A 17,232-nucleotide genomic window follows, 5' to 3' on the forward strand; every position below is an offset into this window, starting at 1 on the left:
TGTCTTATTCAATATTTACCGAGTATATAAGTTCACTTAACGTTTACTCGTAAATGGTACCTTTTTTCTGTAAGTTTGAATACTTCATTAGAAAAGGTACTCCCAACACTACATACTTAGATTAATAGACATTAAAATAGATGTGAAAACAAATTCTTTAGACCAATTCATAATAACGGTTACGAAAGAATATCATCATTAGGTTTTTGTGTGAAAAGAAGACTATCTAAGGAAAGATTTTTTTTTAAAAAAAACCCCCCAGTTTTTGAATCAATATTATGGATTTTGTTTTAAAAGAATGACAGGAACTAAGGTGAAAAAGAGTATTCGAAGGAAATTGGGATATGAAAAGAATAAAGGTTATTTAAGGGTTGGAAATGAATTAAAACGATGGATCTACAACGAGTAATATACGACATAGTCTCTCGACTAAAACAAGGTGAATGGGAAGACGGTTCACGCTAGATGGCATAGAGTTGACAAATGAAAGGGCGTGGTAACGTTTGATTATGTCCCTTAGTGTGCTGTATGCAGAATATGCTGTTTGATTGTAAACAAGGTGGACCTATATAGCTGAGGATGAGATTATGTGTTTCTTTTATATATGTCTTAACTGTGTGCAATAGTACCTCAACTACAAGAGGGCGATGATTGAATTGTTCTTTGCATGGACTATCATTTTCGGGTGCTTTGTGAACCATATATCCACTCGCTAATGGTAACATCCAATCTTCAACCTCAGAATTTGGATCCATACATAATATGCCTTCTGAAATTTTCTCTCGCTTTCTAGAATATGCAACCCGATGGTTGAGCAACAATGCATGGGTATCCTCAACTTCACCATCAGTTGAATCAGTTGGGCGAGTACTATGTGTTGCATTAGCATTCATACTCGGTGAATTATTTAAGATATCTGAGGATAGGACGCCTCCAGAGTTTGGTGTATGTGATTGTTCGTAGGGGATTGAGGTAGCATCCGCTGTTAGATGAAGGTACAATGTAGATTCCATATCAACACAGACAATCACTGCCTTTTCATCATTTGGAATAATATCCATCCATGCTAAATACACCACGTTAGTAAATATATTTCCAAACAGTCTATTCACATACCTTTTAGCTCATCCTCAAACATGAGACCAATCTTGGCTATCACATATGTCCATGGAAATCCTGTCCTTCTTGATATTTCCTTTGTTCTCCACCATGCCTCCTCAAACACAGCAGATAGACTACCATTCGAGTTTTTGATGCAGTCAAGAACAGAGAACTCAATTAACTCTCCCCGGTGATCTGTCCAGACAAGTATCATCCATCGGTGATCAATACTAAAGCAATAACCAAGATGCAACGAAGCATTGTCTTCTAAGATGATCGGAAACGAGTGAGGGCCTTCTTTGACAGAAAAGTTTATGGTTTCTGGTATCGGTTTGGCAAGCACAAATGGTGGTGTATAAAGCTCTGTAGCAGATTGAATTTCGTTATTACCAACCTTTAATTTACATAAAAGTATATATAAATGCATTAGCTATCAATTAATTTTTATCCGCTGCATATTAATAATATATACCTGACCATGGTTCCTGCCCACGACAGTATGGCATTTAGTATATACAGAGAAAGCCACTTCCTTGAATCCGAATTTGAGATAACCACCAAATGATGTTGACCGTAAGATGTGTTCAATGGGTATCAGCTGCATCACAAGCCTTGCACGGTTTTTGTCTGTTGGTTTTGAAAGAGAATCTTGGAAAGTTTTCTGATATTCAACTACTAGTTTACGAAAACAGCGACTAAGTTCAAGATTTGCCGACAAGTGTGAAGATGGATTCACTATATATATCACAATGTGCATGTTTTCTGCATTTGCAGTTCTGAGCGCAGCTCCTAAATTTCGGCATTCTGCTGTATAGCTTCTTAGCTGTTGATCATCCCATGTCTCTTCTTGTAATCTGGCTATATTATTATTATTATTATTATTTTAAAGAAATTAGCAAAACAAAGCAAAGTAGCAGTTTATCTCTAAAGCTTTATACTCACGTAATATTGGTACAGGAACAAGGCCACGGCGGTAATTTCCAATTTTTGCTGGATAGTGGGATCCGAGCAGGCAAGTATCATATACTGTACTTAATCCTCTAAAAAAATGGGAAACATTTGATTCCAGATCTTCGTTCTTGGGGAATACCACAAAATAATTGATATTTTTTGGAGGAGAGTATGGTGCTAATCTCAGTTTCTCCCAAAATGTCAATAACTTTGGTGAACCTTCAAGAAGGTTCTCTTGGCGACTAACAACAATATTGGGTGGTATCAGGGTATCAAGGTTAGGCTCAGCTGGCCTTCTCTTCTTAATTTGATATTTTCCATATTTTGAGTGTGCTTGGTTTGTTTCTATATCGACATGTTTACTTGATGAGATTTTTTTATGACTGACCAAATAAGAAATATTTTAAAAGTTACCTGACAAGTCATAATACTGCTGGACATTTAGAGGACCTTTAACGGATACAAAACTTGGTAAAGCCGGGTGATCCATTCCAGAAGGATATAAGCTGGTTTGATTAAACTTTCTTTGGTCAAATATATCTGTGAGTATTATCTTGAAAGATTGTGTGATTCTAGTGTAGTCGCTAGCAAGGGAAGGAATATGCGATATGTCTACGTATATTACGAAAAGATGATAAATATTCAGTATAAATCTTTGTACGTATGATTTTTTAAAGTATATATTATTAATATTACCTCCATGAAGAGACTGTATCAAATCTCTGCGTCTAGCTACAATCATCGTGGCAGACTCTCCTTCTGATATTTCACCTGCATTGGCTGATACTGCTGCTAGACTACCTGAAAAAGGATAGCCTCCCATAACCACTTGTTGAAAAAGAGAATCTAGTGCTCTGTAATCCTCTTCACACAAGGCTTCATTTGGTAGATGCACAGAATTCACAGGTCCTGGTACAACTGCTTCTGCAAAAGGGTGTGTGTATTCTGACCCCAGATCTTTTTCAAATAGTGGATATTTTTGGGTTTCACCTGGCTTAATCAATATACGGCTCACGAATATATCTTGTTCACATTTAAGTAAGCCCATATGCTTCTGTACAGTGATTGCATTGTTTGCTTTGGGTGTAGCAATGATATCTTTGGTGCCTGATTTTTCAATAGGCTTGACTTCGGTTTCACTATCACTCTCGCTTTCGCTTTCATATGAGCTACTACTACTGGTATAGCAACTGCTACTGCTACTGCTAATTACATCCTCAAATTCTGTTTTTGGTTTTTTGATTGGACTAGACACAGTCTTTACAGAATTGTCATACGCTTTGTGTTGATGTTTTGGATGTCTGTCATCTAACCACTTCTGTACTCTCTTTTTTATGACTGGGATGTAGTCAGGACGATATATGTCTTGTTTTGTTTTCCGATTGGCGGTCTTGTTCTTTTCTGAAGGAGGTACGTACATAAACTTTCCACCATTGTAATACTTTGCGTCATTGACTCTCTCGGAAAAAATCACAGGGGAAAGTTCGGACTGTACAAAATACTGGTTAGAAACAACATCGAGTCCATGCTGTCCTGTCTTGGGAGTTATTGTAGAGGAAAATTGGTGGTTAGAAAACGACGAGTGATGATTATCCATTGTGTCTACATCAGTCATGAGTGTGTCTTCAGAGTCTAAAGCGAGATGACCTCCTGCTGTGTTTTCCATTAAAATTGAGCTGTCAATTATTGGTTTCGATTCGTCAAAAATACGAGTTGACTGGTCTATCATCATAGTATCTTCCATCATACTTCTTGATGCTGCAAAAAGCTCAGAGAAATCGAGCTCTTTTTCTTTCATTTCATTTTCCCCCAATCCTTTTTCTGTAAATGTGTCTATCAGTAAAAGAGTTGGGTCTGTTACATCCAAAGACTGTGCTTCTTGGATTCCAGTGGTCAGTCCACCATGAGCAGTGGATATGTACTCATCATGTCTATTGTTTGGGCCAGATTCGAAAAATTTGAAATCTTCTTCTGTCACAGAAAAATCGAAATTGTCGTAATCATCCAGATTGTCGTCCCCGCCCCAGCGATCAGGCATTCCATACATCATTGTGTCCATGCTATCAATACCGGCCATTCCGGCCATACCCCCGATGTCGAATCCAGAATCAATATCACCATTGCTCCCTGTCATTTCTGGGGCTAGATAATCCGAGTTGCTGCTAATCATTTCGTTCTGAATAGGTCCTGAAAGCAGATTCTGTAGGACACCGGCTTCATTGCTTGCAATAATTTCGTTGGTTTGCAAAAGGGGTTGAGTTGGCATATTTCTGCCCGCAGATTCAGATATATTAAATCCGTTTATATCAATGTTCTGTGATATTTCTAATCCTTGGATATATTCTCCACGCGTGTTGTCTTCTGAATTGGGTGTTGTGCTCTTGTGATCCGCTGAAATCAAGAGGTTGGGGGCTAACATTTGATTTGCATTTTCAAGAAAAAAAGTTGTTGCGAATTCTTTTAATGAAATTCCGGTGTAGTTCTCAAAGCTTTCTGAGATTCTGCTGTCAGTGTCTTCCATATCTTCTGCCATGTCGTTTGATACGGATTCGGCTTTTGGTCCAAGACTTGTAGGTGTCGCAAGTGACTTTGCTACCATGAGTGGGCTCGATAAGACTGGTTCTGCGAGCGCTTTCTTCAATAGTTCTTGAGAACTACAGCCATCAGATGTCGACAAGACTTCAAATATGTTTGACATGACAATTTCTTTGGGGCCCATGTAACTCCAATAATTTATATGTCTTCTCAAACCGTCGATTCTTTGTCCGTATTCATCAGATACCATGGACATGTTTTGATTGTGCAACTTTGTAGTGTTTATTATATTCTCATTCCATGTCTGCCGACTCCATTTCTCACCCAGATCTTCGGTATAACCTTGATTGTAACGTAACGTGCTATTCATTCCAGCTGCTGGTGTCGAATGTTGTTGAGCTGATACAGGTACAAATATAAGTGCTGTTGGATAAAGCACCAATTCATTTCGTAGAGTAAGGATGGTGGTTAATTGGGGAATAACTTGTGAGTTATTTTTGCGAATTGGTCTAGAGATGTAGCGGACAGGTATAGAGAATAATAACGACCATTGCAATAGGACATTTGTTTCCAACTGTTGGGATATATCTTGCTGGGGTGCAATTTTAGCATACTCCCCTGAAGGACCTATCCGGACTATATTATGCGTAAGAATAACATTTCCAGAATCATAAAGAGACACCTTTTTTCTTTCTTTGGTTTTGTTTTACCCTTGAGATTTTCATTCTTTAAATCACTTATGTGTAGAGGTCTGATCCGCATCCGGCGTGGACTCGGTTGAATTATTAAATTTGTGCTGGCGAGGTATACGTTGTATGTGCAGCTTAGAACGGAGTCGACCATTTCATCAGTGCTTTCCTCAGGTGATAATTTCATTTCCATCTCAGTATCGTTATTATCAGGAATATTTAGCGGAAACAGAAGAAAGTCTCCAAGAGGTATTGCGCCCTTTTGTTGTATTGACCTGCACAATTCCGTCAAGATACGGTGTTTGTCCTTCAACTCTAAGCTCGAAAGCTAATCTTACCATTGAATGACGCTCTGGATTGACTTCATAAATAGTTTATATTCCTCAGATACGGCAACAAGTGAACTAGATCCTACTCGAGGGTGTAAGGCAAGAGGTGAAGCCGTTGGTGAAACTCCTTTTGAGGACACATTTTCCCACGTGAACGATCCGACTTTAAGCTCTAAAATTGAAGAGAGAAATTATAATCTTGATTTAGATTTGATAAAGGGTGTGTGAGCCTTACCATCGAGTATACTCAATTCATAGTTAGAGTCTATCTTTCCAGTGTGTTTCTCATCAAACCAAAATACCCAAAGTTCCAGTGGAACTATGTCTTGATCAGGATTTTGAGTCGGTGAGCTAGAACATTCGTTATTTTCTGATGCCATCCGCCACATGCACAAGATGCCGAGCTGGGTCAGGGTTTTGAATGTCTTGATCAGGATGTTCTCTGTTGGATCAAGAGGGTCACCATGGAATCCTGAATATGTTGGCTTTATATTTCCAGTTGTAGATGATTCCGAGGGCTCGCACTTGATGAAGTCTACTAGTGAGGATCGCTTACAGTGCTGACCATACACTCGGTAGCGAATTTGGGATACCCCGCTCTAGGAACAGACGAATGGGTCAGGGAGGGGTTTAGACCTGGGAATGATGAGTGTGCGGCCACTTACCACGATGAGTATGTTTGTTAAGCTAGAGTCTGTTAACATCAAGAATCTCCCAAAGGCTCATTTAAATGTATCTGACAGGAACCAAGAGGGGGTAGGATACTGAAGTTAAAGTCAGTAGTGACACCAGCTTGAGCTAGGCAGCAGTTCCAAGTTGAGTTGCGTCACGTACTGCAATTGGCTGGTGCAGCATGCGCATAGACAGTGTGTCGGAACCCAGACTTGGGCTTGAAACAGGAGCATATCACCGTTGTGGGTAAATCTTGTTTTACTTAATTTTTTATTCTTTGTTAGTCTTTAAGGCCAAACGTATCATTTAATCTATACTTTAATTCAGATGAGTACATAATACGATTTTGAGTCTTGATTACTGATGTTAATCTATTATTAATAAACCCTCAGTTTTCTGATACATTTTCAAGCTAATTATGATTATGATTATGGTTTTAAAGTAAGACGAATATTATTTCAAGAGCAATCAATCATTCATTATGTTAATAAGAAATATCTGCTATACACCCTTTAATTTTGGGTTTATCTGCTTTCAAAAAATGGTACAATATGTGTAAATAAATATACTCGATAAATATCCTTAAAAATATCTTGAAGATCTAACCTTGGTAATGCCATGAAGTTAGCCCAAATTATGTGTAAGCCCAAATAAAAAAAATCTCTCTTATATATAAATATAAGCCATTTTGCACAAGATTCTCATTTGATTTATAGTAATAGCTCTTGTAATCTCTATCCGAGAATATATATATAAAGAGTCCTCTGAATTTTTCTTTTCAATATACAGATATACATAAAACAAAACAGACAAATCTCATTGACTCTTGGCTTAGTAGGGGAACAAGTGCCTTGAACTTTATATATTTCGGAAAGCAGCCTTTACTACAGCTATAATATCGGACCAGAATTTGTTTTGTATGTGGTTAAAGACAAGAGAAATAATTCCTTCCAGAATATTGCGTTTATAATACTTTTTTTTCTTCCTTTCTTTCTATAGTACACTCCTCTTCTTGTAGTGTAAAATAACATACCAAATCTCGAAATTATTAATATGTATATATATCTTTATGAATTGATACAATATATAGATTTTTATTCTGGATGAATTTATAGACAGCTATATGGACAAAACCTATCGCTTATATAGTGCTCTTCTTTGATATTTCCAGAATTTGTTAAAATACAAAACAATTAGAACTTTCAAAAAAATCTTCCAATGTCTTTGTTTATATTCATATATATTCGAGAAAAAAAAAGCCCTTTTTTCGAGGTTTATTTATTTACTACTGTTCTGTACATACACAGCTTATTTATACAGTCTAATACCTGCTTAGCTGAGCTTTAGCTTATGTCTAGGTATTCTTTCTCGTTTGTCTTGCCTTTCGGCTTACTTGGCCCGAGCGGCTATTCTTATGGCGAGCGTTTGGCTATGTTACACAGCCTATACCAAGGGTGTCGGAGTTTATGACGTATGAAATCCTTCCTCACCAACTGCCGCATGTATATATTTTTTATTTTGTTACATTTCTTTTTCTTATTTTTTTATCTACACACACACATACACACAGACACACACTTCATTACCAACAATTAATCAATCTACAACATGAGTTTTCTGTAAATATATTCTCGCAGCTAAAATTCAAGTCATCTAATCTTTAACCGTTTTTTTAGTTCTGGATTCAAAAAGAACCTAAACAGAGCCGGTACTACGGTGAGACTGACCCAACATGGAAACATCTTAAGACAAAACAATGACTGAACTAACAATGTAGCTCATGCAAAGAACCGGAATTTCAGACCGTACAATAGACAGCGAGTTTGAAGAAGAATATGAACGATTCAAGACGTAGGTTACAAAGAATAACAAATAAAAGAAATTACTAAACGTCGTTGGTATTATCTAAAACAACCTTTCAGACTTGAACAAAAGTCTGAAAAGCTGACTAAGGAGGCCAAGGGTTATCTGGATTCTCTACGAGGTAAACTTGCTAGAAATATAGTGGCTATGAATGAATATAAGGTCAAGGTGTTTAACACCCAATTTAATTTACTTGGCAATAAGCCATGACAACTGCACAAACACGAATTGCACAAACGATTGGTCATTTCTACGATGACTCGGCGCCCATGGGTCCTGCTGGGCACGAATACAAGAGAGCAGTAGAAAGACTTGACGAGGAAGCTCGAACAGAATTGGTAAAAAAAAAGTGAAAAAGAAAAGAAAAAAAGGCGCGAATGGGAGATCCAGAGTATATTGTATGCATATCTTTTAAGGTGTTCCTAAATGTTGCTGTTGTTGTTGTTGTTGTTATTTTTTATTATATACATATAGGATGTTGCATTCCGTACCACTGTATTGGAACCTCTTACCCGTTTCTGCTCTTACTTCCCAGAAATTCACGAAGCTATCAAGAGACGCCAAAAGAAGTTGCTCGACTATGACAACCAGCGCTCTAAAGTTAGAAAACTTATTGATAAACCAAGTGAAGATCCTCAGCGTCTCCCTCTGGTAAGGAGATTACGCATATATATAAAGTTGTTTGGATATCCGAACAAGATTACTTACTTCCTTTTTTCTTATATTAATCAGGCTGAGCAAGAAGCTAATTTGGCTCGAGAAATGTACGAGAATCTCAATACTATCCTTGTAAATGATTTGCCAAAAATGGTAGAGCTAAGAGTACCTTATCTCGACCCTACATTCGAGGCTCTGGTAAAGTCACAGTTGAGATTCTGCCAGACAAGCTACGAACAGCTTGAAGCTTTGAGAAACCATTTCCCTCCAGAAAATGAGAAGGGAGATGGACGTGTTGACGATGTGCTCCAGCAGATGCGTGAGCTGACTATCTGTGGAAACTTTTAGTTATATTTGAGAGACTGTTTACACTCTCTGTAGAGAACCATTTTAATTTCATATATTCTTCTAGGAATGTTTTTACATTTTTTTTATGTTTTCAGTATCTATAAACTACTTACATTTATATTATATGATTTAAGCTATAAATTAAGAGCTATTATTACCCTAAGACCAGAGATTTATACATCAAATGTTTGGCTATGAATATCAAGAGAAATTGGTATTGCTCACCGGTTAAAATAACCACATCCATGAACATAACCGTAAAATTGGGTAATATATATAAACTTTCTTATTTTCAAATGCCAAGAGATCTTTATGTTAAGTACATCTCCTACATAATATGGCTATTCTTTCTTTCTTTCTCTCTGTTTAAAACAATATCAATAATAATACTATAAGCTAGAAGAAGAGGAAGGTGTATATATACTATATGAATAGTCTTTAAATACCTTTTGCCTGGGATATTTTCACCGTGCTTAATTCACTACATTGTTATGGGTAGTTTATTCTGTTCAAGCAGCGACATTCTTTGTAGTCTGTACCCGCAAAATATATAAAATTAATTAAAATAAAAAAAAGGAAAATAACGATGGTTGATCCAAAAGACATTACTTATCACTGGGAACTATGTATTTTTAAACTCGTTATATATAAAGCATTACAAGATATAACCGCCTATACACTGTATACTTTTAATATGTCAATATATTTAGCTTCACCTACAAGAAGAAATATAGTAATATTCAAATATTTCAAAAGCCAAGTCTCTGACTTGATACAGACGATGTGTTGTAGGCCAAGTTTATAGACAATGTATTTAAATGCATTGCCATATGCTAGGGTCACTTTGTAGATATTTCTTCAATTGGTGTACATTAGTTAATGCGTCACGATTATAATCAGAGCATCGTTAAGATACCTTGTATAATAAAAGTCGCTTAAAAGGTATGACTCCTAACTCATGCATTGCTGATATAATATCCAACTCTACCGGTTTATCAACCAATCCCGGTGGTATCAAACCGCTCATCTCTTTGAAAAAAAAAATAAGAAAAGTTGCTGCGGGAGTTGACTATAAAATTGGAATGTAATTTTCGTTATGTCTTGGCCAAGAATTTCAAGACTCTCAACAAGTTTTGGTGTCAAAGGGAGTATGTACAACGATCGCAATTGTTAATTTAGTAACATGTTGTGTTTGAGTCTCTCTGTCTTTTGTTTTTTCGAAGCATATAATCCTCTTGATTTCTCCTCCTCATTTCACTTCTGCACGAACCTCACAATAGCTTCTTTTATTTTATTTTTTCATCCTACATCTTTCAGAATTTTACAATACCTTTCCTATATTATTCCTCCTCTCATATATATATATATATATATATATATATATATTCAAATTCACATTTGGCCACGTCTAAGAGCAAATGACTGCTACACGGTATCAAATGAAGTACGATATCTTACCCAAATAACTATTGAATCTTTGAACTTTTTGGCAGTGATTTCAAGGTATTTTTTTTTAACAAAATGAAGCAATGCTTTACGAATTAAATCCTTAAATAAATAAAAAAGGAATAAAGCGATAATTAAGCCGTATCAAAAACAAGGAAGATTTATCCAAAAGGAATTGCTTTAAACCAAACGAATACAAAACCAAAGGTAGATTTTGAAGACAAGACGATACAACAAATAGATATACCATCAAAGACACCACGTTTATTAAAGTTTAAGCGAACCCGGATCGACTCCATTTTAATCCACAAGATTTCCTAAGCCATCCTTTAAATTAAAACGAACAATACATTGAAAATAAGAATCCAATATATATATATGTGCGTGTGTATATTGATTATCGAGATAATTGTATAACCGAAGGCTTAATAATGCAATATACAAAAAATGCTCTTTCAATATATGCGACACTTTCTTTTCGATGAAAATACGGTACTTTCTTTCTTTCTTTTTTAGTGCAACATTTTATATATATATTTTTATTTATTTAGTGCAACATCATTTTGGAAAACACTGTACTTTACTCTGTATTACCTTGTAATGAGAACGAAAAACTGAGTAAAGAATATATATATATACTATATATATTATATAAAAAGAGAATGGAAAATAAAATATAGAAGAAGCCATTATACAAATTGATTCATTAACCACTTGTTTTTTGTTTTTGTTTTTTTTTTTGCTTTTTGCTAAATGCTTTTTGCTAAATGCTGTACACCTATATAATAAATAAGATAAAATACTAATAAATAAAACAATATTTTTTTGGGGTTTGGGAGATTTTGGTTTAAATAAGATACGGAAAAAAAACCTGCAATAAAATAAAGAAAGGAAAGAACATAACCACAAATGGCCTATATACAAAAATTATATAGGCTCTAAAACGTGGCCAGGATTTGAAAGACAGAAGATATATGGAGTATAATAGTAGTGGAATTTGGTACGAGCGTGTGTGTTTGTGTGCTTGTGTAAGGGTTTGAGTTTGTGCTTGTGTAATAGTAAGTGTAGGTGTGTAAGTAAAGGTGTGAGATGTGGGTTTGTGTGGTTGTGTATGAGAGACATTTGGTAAAGGAAAAAATAAAGAAAAAGTGCTACATCAAAATGCAGCACTTGTCGCCGGATTGTTTAGCAGGTTTCTGTGCAGTAATTTGGTCCTTTGATGTTCCTCCTCCTACTCCTACTCCTCCTCCTGACACACCGCTGTTTCCTGCTCTGCGTGACGCTTGCTCCTGGTTGAACCGTCGGATATCACGTACTACTTCAAAGAATGCTTCGTCGACATTAATCCGCTGTTTTGCCGATGTCTCGATGAATCGGGACCCAAAAGACTTGGCCAGATCCTGGCCTTCTTTGGTGGACACCTGTCGATCGCCTTCAAGGTCACATTTATTGGCTACCAGCACCATCGGGAAGTAGTCTCGGTCTTTAACCCTGCAAATCTGCTGGTGGAACGTGGTAATTTCCTCAAAAGACATGCGGGATGTAATTGAATACACTAACAGAAATCCTTCACCGTTGCGCATGTATTGTTCACGCATTGCACTAAAATATCATATTATAATATATTTAGTTTAGTTTAGTCTAGTCTAGTTTGGTTTGGTTTGTTACAGAACGCACCTGTATTCCTCTTGTCCGGCAGTATCAAGCACATCAAGTAAGGCTGTCTCGGAGTCAATTGAACACTGTTTGCGATATGAATCTGATATCGGATAGCGTATATTGAACTTTAGAATCCAGCCGTACAAAGAACAACCGAGATGTAGTCTCACAACGCGTACTCGGTCCCCTTCCCCTTCCCCTCTTGTCTATTGTCTATTGTTATGACTTCTCTCCTATTCACTCTTCTCCTATCATACAATATCCTCTTTTGTTCAATATATACAATTCTAGATGAATTACCTTCAATTGTAGGATCATACTCATCCACAAAATGCGATTGAATGAACTGTATCGTCAATGCTGATTTTCCAACACCTATATATATATATTAAAGAAAATGATAAGAACATACATACACAACCAACCCCAGTTTGGTTATCATTGTATATATTTTTATTAGTAAATATTCCATTTATTTTGTGCATGTTTTGATATATAGATATAGCACTTTACTGTAATGCCATACAAAATCGATTGAAATATGTCAAGCCCACCCACAACCCCAATTCCACGTCTTTAAAAGGCAAGTATATTCGTTTGGGTTGTATTATATTGAATTGTCTTGTTGTATGGGTCTGTAGTCCTTCTTTCGTTGCTGTTCTTTGTGCGTTTGATCCGTCTACTATTCATAGTCCCACTAAATAGAGTTTGGTCAACTCACCACCACCTCCCACCATAACGAGTTTGTGCTCGCGTACTACACATGAAGCTTTCTTGGACATAAAAGGCTGGTATATTTTCTAATGTGATGAGAAAGAGATGACGAGATTGAGAGGAGTGAAGAGAAAAAAAAAGACAGAGGAGAAGGTTGTAGGAGAGGAACAAAGGAGAGGAGAGAGAAAGAGAGAAAGGGATGCGGAACTAACTTTTTTGTTTTTTTTTTTTGGTTTTTTTTTTTTTGGGTTTACCACACCGCAATATATTGTGTGCAATTTCAAAATCAGTTTCGCTATTTAAAAAATATTACATATATATATATACTTTTGCGTCACAGAAACAAAAAAGATAGCAGATTTGTGTCCAGTTCAAAAATATATATATATTATAGTGAAAAAGCAAGCTGTATATAAATATATGTATCTATGCATTTATGCATGTATGCATGTATGTATATATGTGAATAGCAAGAGTGAATAGAATAACTGGCCAGAGAACTCAGACATATAACACCAAGTAGATGCTTAGAGTCGATTTGTGAAAGACCTACAAGGCATATTATACACTCTATCAAAAGCCGATAAGTTTCGACTGATATCAATTAAGATTGAGCTCAAAAAATAAGAACAAAGGTACCTTGGTTTACACAGCTTGTTTGGATACATAATTATTATTAAATTATGGTGCAAATAATTCGATACACATATAAATTAGAAGTACTAGCTATCACAATCTCATATTTTGATACTCGCTACACATAAAGCAGCGAAAAAATATCTCAGCCTAGCATACTCTAGCTCTTATTTGACAAACCATAATATCATACCTTGTTGGTGACTTGTACTAATTAACTCCTTGGCCTGATTGCATATCCATTCGCTTATTTTCTATATATATTTCTCAATTTACTACATTGACAGTCAAGTATCTGTCAGTTTTTTCTAGAATTTTTTTTTATTTAAAGATTTCAAAACACCAATTGATTCCAGTCTTAACCACACAAAAGCCAGGTGTAGGTTACACTGTAATGATTGCATGAATTTGTGATGTTGTTGGTGCTGTTGTTGTTGGTGTTCAATAAATGTATTATTTAAATTCGAGAATAAAAGGCGTTAACTTGGCTTTTGTGCTATAGCTGCTTATTGATAAAACACAAAGAAAATTATGAAAGACAAATGCTAGGTTATATTAATATTGTACAAAAAAACAAACTCGTATTTATTTATCTTGTATATGTTTGCCTTTATGTTCCCTAAGTATAAATTATTATTGCTATTATTATTACTATCAATTTACATACAAAAACTCAAAGTGTAGCTGATTATATCTTAAGGAGGAGAAAGGAAAGGAAAAGAAAAGAAAAGAAGGAAAAAGGGAGGAGAAGTAGGAAATATATATATGTGTGTGTGTGCGTGTACTGGGAGTCTTGTCCGTATAAAATCTTTGCCGTTTATTTTATAGTTTACTGGCGTTTGCAGGGTCGTTTTCATTGTCCGTTTTTTGCTTTTCTAATATTTGACCCTTTTCAGATAAACGAACGAGACCTTCTTGTGCTGTTGTGGCAACCAATGTACCATCCCTGCTATAAATTTTGCCAAATGCAATACCACGACCTTCACTTGTACGTGGACTGTGCATATCATACAAAAGCCTGTTTACAAATATTAGTCTTTTTTTTAAAAAAAAGAAAAAAAACAAGTCTTTCTGGATTGTACTTTACCATTCATCAATACGGGCTGGTGTGTGAAACCAAATAGAGTGATCCAGACTAACTACCATTCCCATGGTGTCATAGACGTATCCATTGGCCCTTGCGGCAGTAATAATAAGCCCACTATCAGAGGCATATGCAATTGAACAAGCATGAAGTTTGGCATCGTCACTGTCAAGCTTGTTATAAGACTTGAACCAGCGACGCTAATAAACAAAAACAAAAAACAAAAAAAAATATATAATCAGAGCTAAATCTCTAGTGAATCTATTTATTTGCTTTACCTGTACTGCGCTTGGCTCAACAGTTCCTTTGAGCATTTCCTCGGTACTGTGTGTGTGGACCTCTCGATACTCTATAGGTGTAACCTGTATGATTATGGATGACACAACAATTGTTGAGCAACTCACATTGTCGGAGTAATTTATACTTACATCTTCGAGTCTCTTTTCAAGATATTGGCGGAATGCAGTGGGTAGATCATCAGCATTGAGCCATTCTCTTACTCTTTCGATCTCTCTATACAGGCATCATTGCTATTAAATATTTAATTATTTAATATATACAAGTTGACTTACGAAGGCACATCTTCAGGCTTTTCCACATCTGGCATTGGCGCCTACCGATCAAATGGTTAGCGGACTCTAACACCCCCCACAATCACACGTGTAAAGAAAGAAAAGGAAGAAAGGGAGGGGATAATTTTACCTGATGCACTAATCGTATTCCTTGTTCCGGGGTTGCGAAGCTGAAGCTAGCAATAAAAATGGGTTTTCCTCTTTGGACTGCAGTGACTGATCGAGTAGCAAAAGTCTTTCCGTCCCGAAGTCGCTGTACCTTGTAGATTACTGGGATATCTGCATTGCAAGGCAAGATGAAATAGCTGTGAAGAGACTATTTCAAAGAAGGAGAGAATGCTTAGCTATTACTATTCTTATGATTATTGGTAAAGTATTACATGAATCCGGAATTGGTCTCCTACGGTGCACCATGCCGAATTCAAAGCCTGAGCAACAACCTAAAGTTTACGGGTGGATAAATAAATAACTTCTTGAACTACAATGATTTATTGCCACATGTGTATATATGTATATAAACACACCTGTCCACCAAATGCACCGCGTGATCCTAGGGGTACCCACAGCTCTTTGCTCATGTACAGATTGGTATCAATTTCTTCTACTGCAATCACTTTTGCCATATCTTGGGAATACTCCTTGGAGTTTCTACGGGCATCTTCCAATACAACACAGTCTGCTGTCTTCTTCTTGATGTCAAACGTGACTGTTCTTCTAGCGTGGCTCATGGCTAATGAATGTTTTATCGTCTCTTAAAAAGGAAGAGAATAAAAGAAGAAGAAAGAGAAAGGGAATAAAGACGACTAAGCGTATTTTCTCCACTTAATTTTACTTTCTATTATTATTTTTAAAGTAAGAATATATATAAATAAAATAAAATAATCATTTAGTCTTACAAACTTGAATTATAGATATTTTTTCCGTTAAAAATATCTATAATTCATGTTGGGCCTTTTTCAATACAGACACATCTACCAATCAAAAGGAGAATTATATTAGCCAATATCATCTCCTCCTTCCTCTCTTTCTTATTTTGTGCGCGTTTTTTTTTGGTGTGAGACCAGTACAGAATAAAGGGAATAATCCATTGACCTTCTATTAATGATAGTACTTATACACACAATATGTATATATGCAAGCCTGGTTCTGTAGAGCTAAATAAGGATCACGTGGAGTGGGACCTACATGTAAGCTTTGTCCAACAAAAAAAACAACTTCCTACCCTCTTGAAAACTTTGATTTTGTTGACAGGAATTGCCATAGGTCCAAAATGTCAATGGACAGAATGCCATTGAAAACACTCGAGCAAATCGTACATCTCTCTCTCTCTCTCTCTGTCAATTATAATACCAAAACTACACAATGCCACGCGTTTTATATCAGTGAAAAACAAGCTAACAAGTATGAGATACATCCCATAGAATTATAATTGAAAATTACTAATTTTTTGGCAATGAAGAATTTTCAAGGTTTTATGTGTGTATGTGTGTATTTTCTTTTAAAAAAATTCTTCTTGTACCTTCTATATAGAATGGTAGCAATCTAGCAAAAATAAATACATGAATAAACTATAGCAACATGATTTGAAGTATATATATATATATTATAATATTGAATATACATTCAAATTCATTTCAGTTTGGAAGTATCCTCTCAAGTATCTGTAAAAATCAAGCTCAAATTCAAAACAATGTATGCTTAAGATGCACATACTTATATATGTATATTACTCAACAGTAATATGCCTCATACTATCCATATATTCCATTGTTATATAATTACAGGTTCATTATCTTGTTAAAGCAACCCTAGTACGTATCTTCTGCAAATTTCTTGAAGTATTTGAGATTGATTTTAGGACGAGTATCTCAATGGGAACGTTAATTGTAAAGGTTTTTCTGCGAGCCACAATTATTGGAAACAAATTGACTTTTTGCAAATTGCTCATTTGATCTGGCTTTGGCTTGAATCAAGGC

General features: G+C 35.8%; 4 protein-coding genes across 4 annotated transcripts; 1 reads left to right on the top strand and 3 right to left on the bottom strand.

Moving 5' to 3' along the window:
- Nucleotides 1-174: 174 nt before the first annotated feature.
- On the bottom strand, nucleotides 175-6,309 carry PHYBLDRAFT_76128 (alpha trans-inducing transcription factor; the record flags this gene model as incomplete). The annotated part of the gene is made up of 11 exons (XM_018443124.1): nucleotides 175-565; nucleotides 630-1,066; nucleotides 1,117-1,495; nucleotides 1,574-1,959; nucleotides 2,044-2,397; nucleotides 2,467-2,664; nucleotides 2,749-5,223; nucleotides 5,298-5,551; nucleotides 5,615-5,777; nucleotides 5,841-6,204; nucleotides 6,271-6,309. The coding sequence occupies 11 exons, from the start codon at nucleotides 6,307-6,309 to the stop codon at nucleotides 383-385; spliced, it is 5,232 nt and encodes a 1,743-aa protein (XP_018294479.1). The 3' UTR covers nucleotides 175-382.
- A 1,495-nt stretch (nucleotides 6,310-7,804) lies between these two features.
- On the top strand, nucleotides 7,805-9,442 carry PHYBLDRAFT_177259 (hypothetical protein). Its single transcript, XM_018437867.1, has 7 exons — nucleotides 7,805-7,896; nucleotides 7,954-7,993; nucleotides 8,055-8,128; nucleotides 8,200-8,261; nucleotides 8,345-8,478; nucleotides 8,615-8,791; nucleotides 8,873-9,442. The coding sequence occupies exons 1-7, from the start codon at nucleotides 7,886-7,888 to the stop codon at nucleotides 9,143-9,145; spliced, it is 771 nt and encodes a 256-aa protein (XP_018294480.1). The 5' UTR covers nucleotides 7,805-7,885; the 3' UTR covers nucleotides 9,146-9,442.
- A 2,300-nt stretch (nucleotides 9,443-11,742) lies between these two features.
- Nucleotides 11,743-13,032, bottom strand: PHYBLDRAFT_109808 (hypothetical protein; the record flags this gene model as incomplete). The annotated part of the gene is made up of 4 exons (XM_018428137.1): nucleotides 11,743-12,193; nucleotides 12,269-12,350; nucleotides 12,551-12,625; nucleotides 12,972-13,032. 4 exons carry the CDS (start codon nucleotides 13,030-13,032, stop codon nucleotides 11,743-11,745), a joined length of 669 nt encoding a protein of 222 aa, XP_018294481.1.
- A 1,390-nt stretch (nucleotides 13,033-14,422) lies between these two features.
- Nucleotides 14,423-15,984, bottom strand: PHYBLDRAFT_59976 (hypothetical protein; the record flags this gene model as incomplete). Its single annotated transcript, XM_018440585.1, has 8 exons — nucleotides 14,423-14,618; nucleotides 14,688-14,884; nucleotides 14,963-15,046; nucleotides 15,113-15,197; nucleotides 15,257-15,297; nucleotides 15,387-15,572; nucleotides 15,637-15,696; nucleotides 15,781-15,984. The coding sequence occupies 8 exons, from the start codon at nucleotides 15,982-15,984 to the stop codon at nucleotides 14,423-14,425; spliced, it is 1,053 nt and encodes a 350-aa protein (XP_018294482.1).
- Between the last annotated feature and the right edge of the window lie 1,248 nt (nucleotides 15,985-17,232).

The sequence above is a fragment of the Phycomyces blakesleeanus genome (genome assembly GCF_001638985.1).
Source record: "Phycomyces blakesleeanus NRRL 1555(-) unplaced genomic scaffold PHYBLscaffold_6, whole genome shotgun sequence".
Lineage (NCBI taxonomy): Eukaryota > Fungi > Mucoromycota > Mucoromycetes > Mucorales > Phycomycetaceae > Phycomyces > Phycomyces blakesleeanus.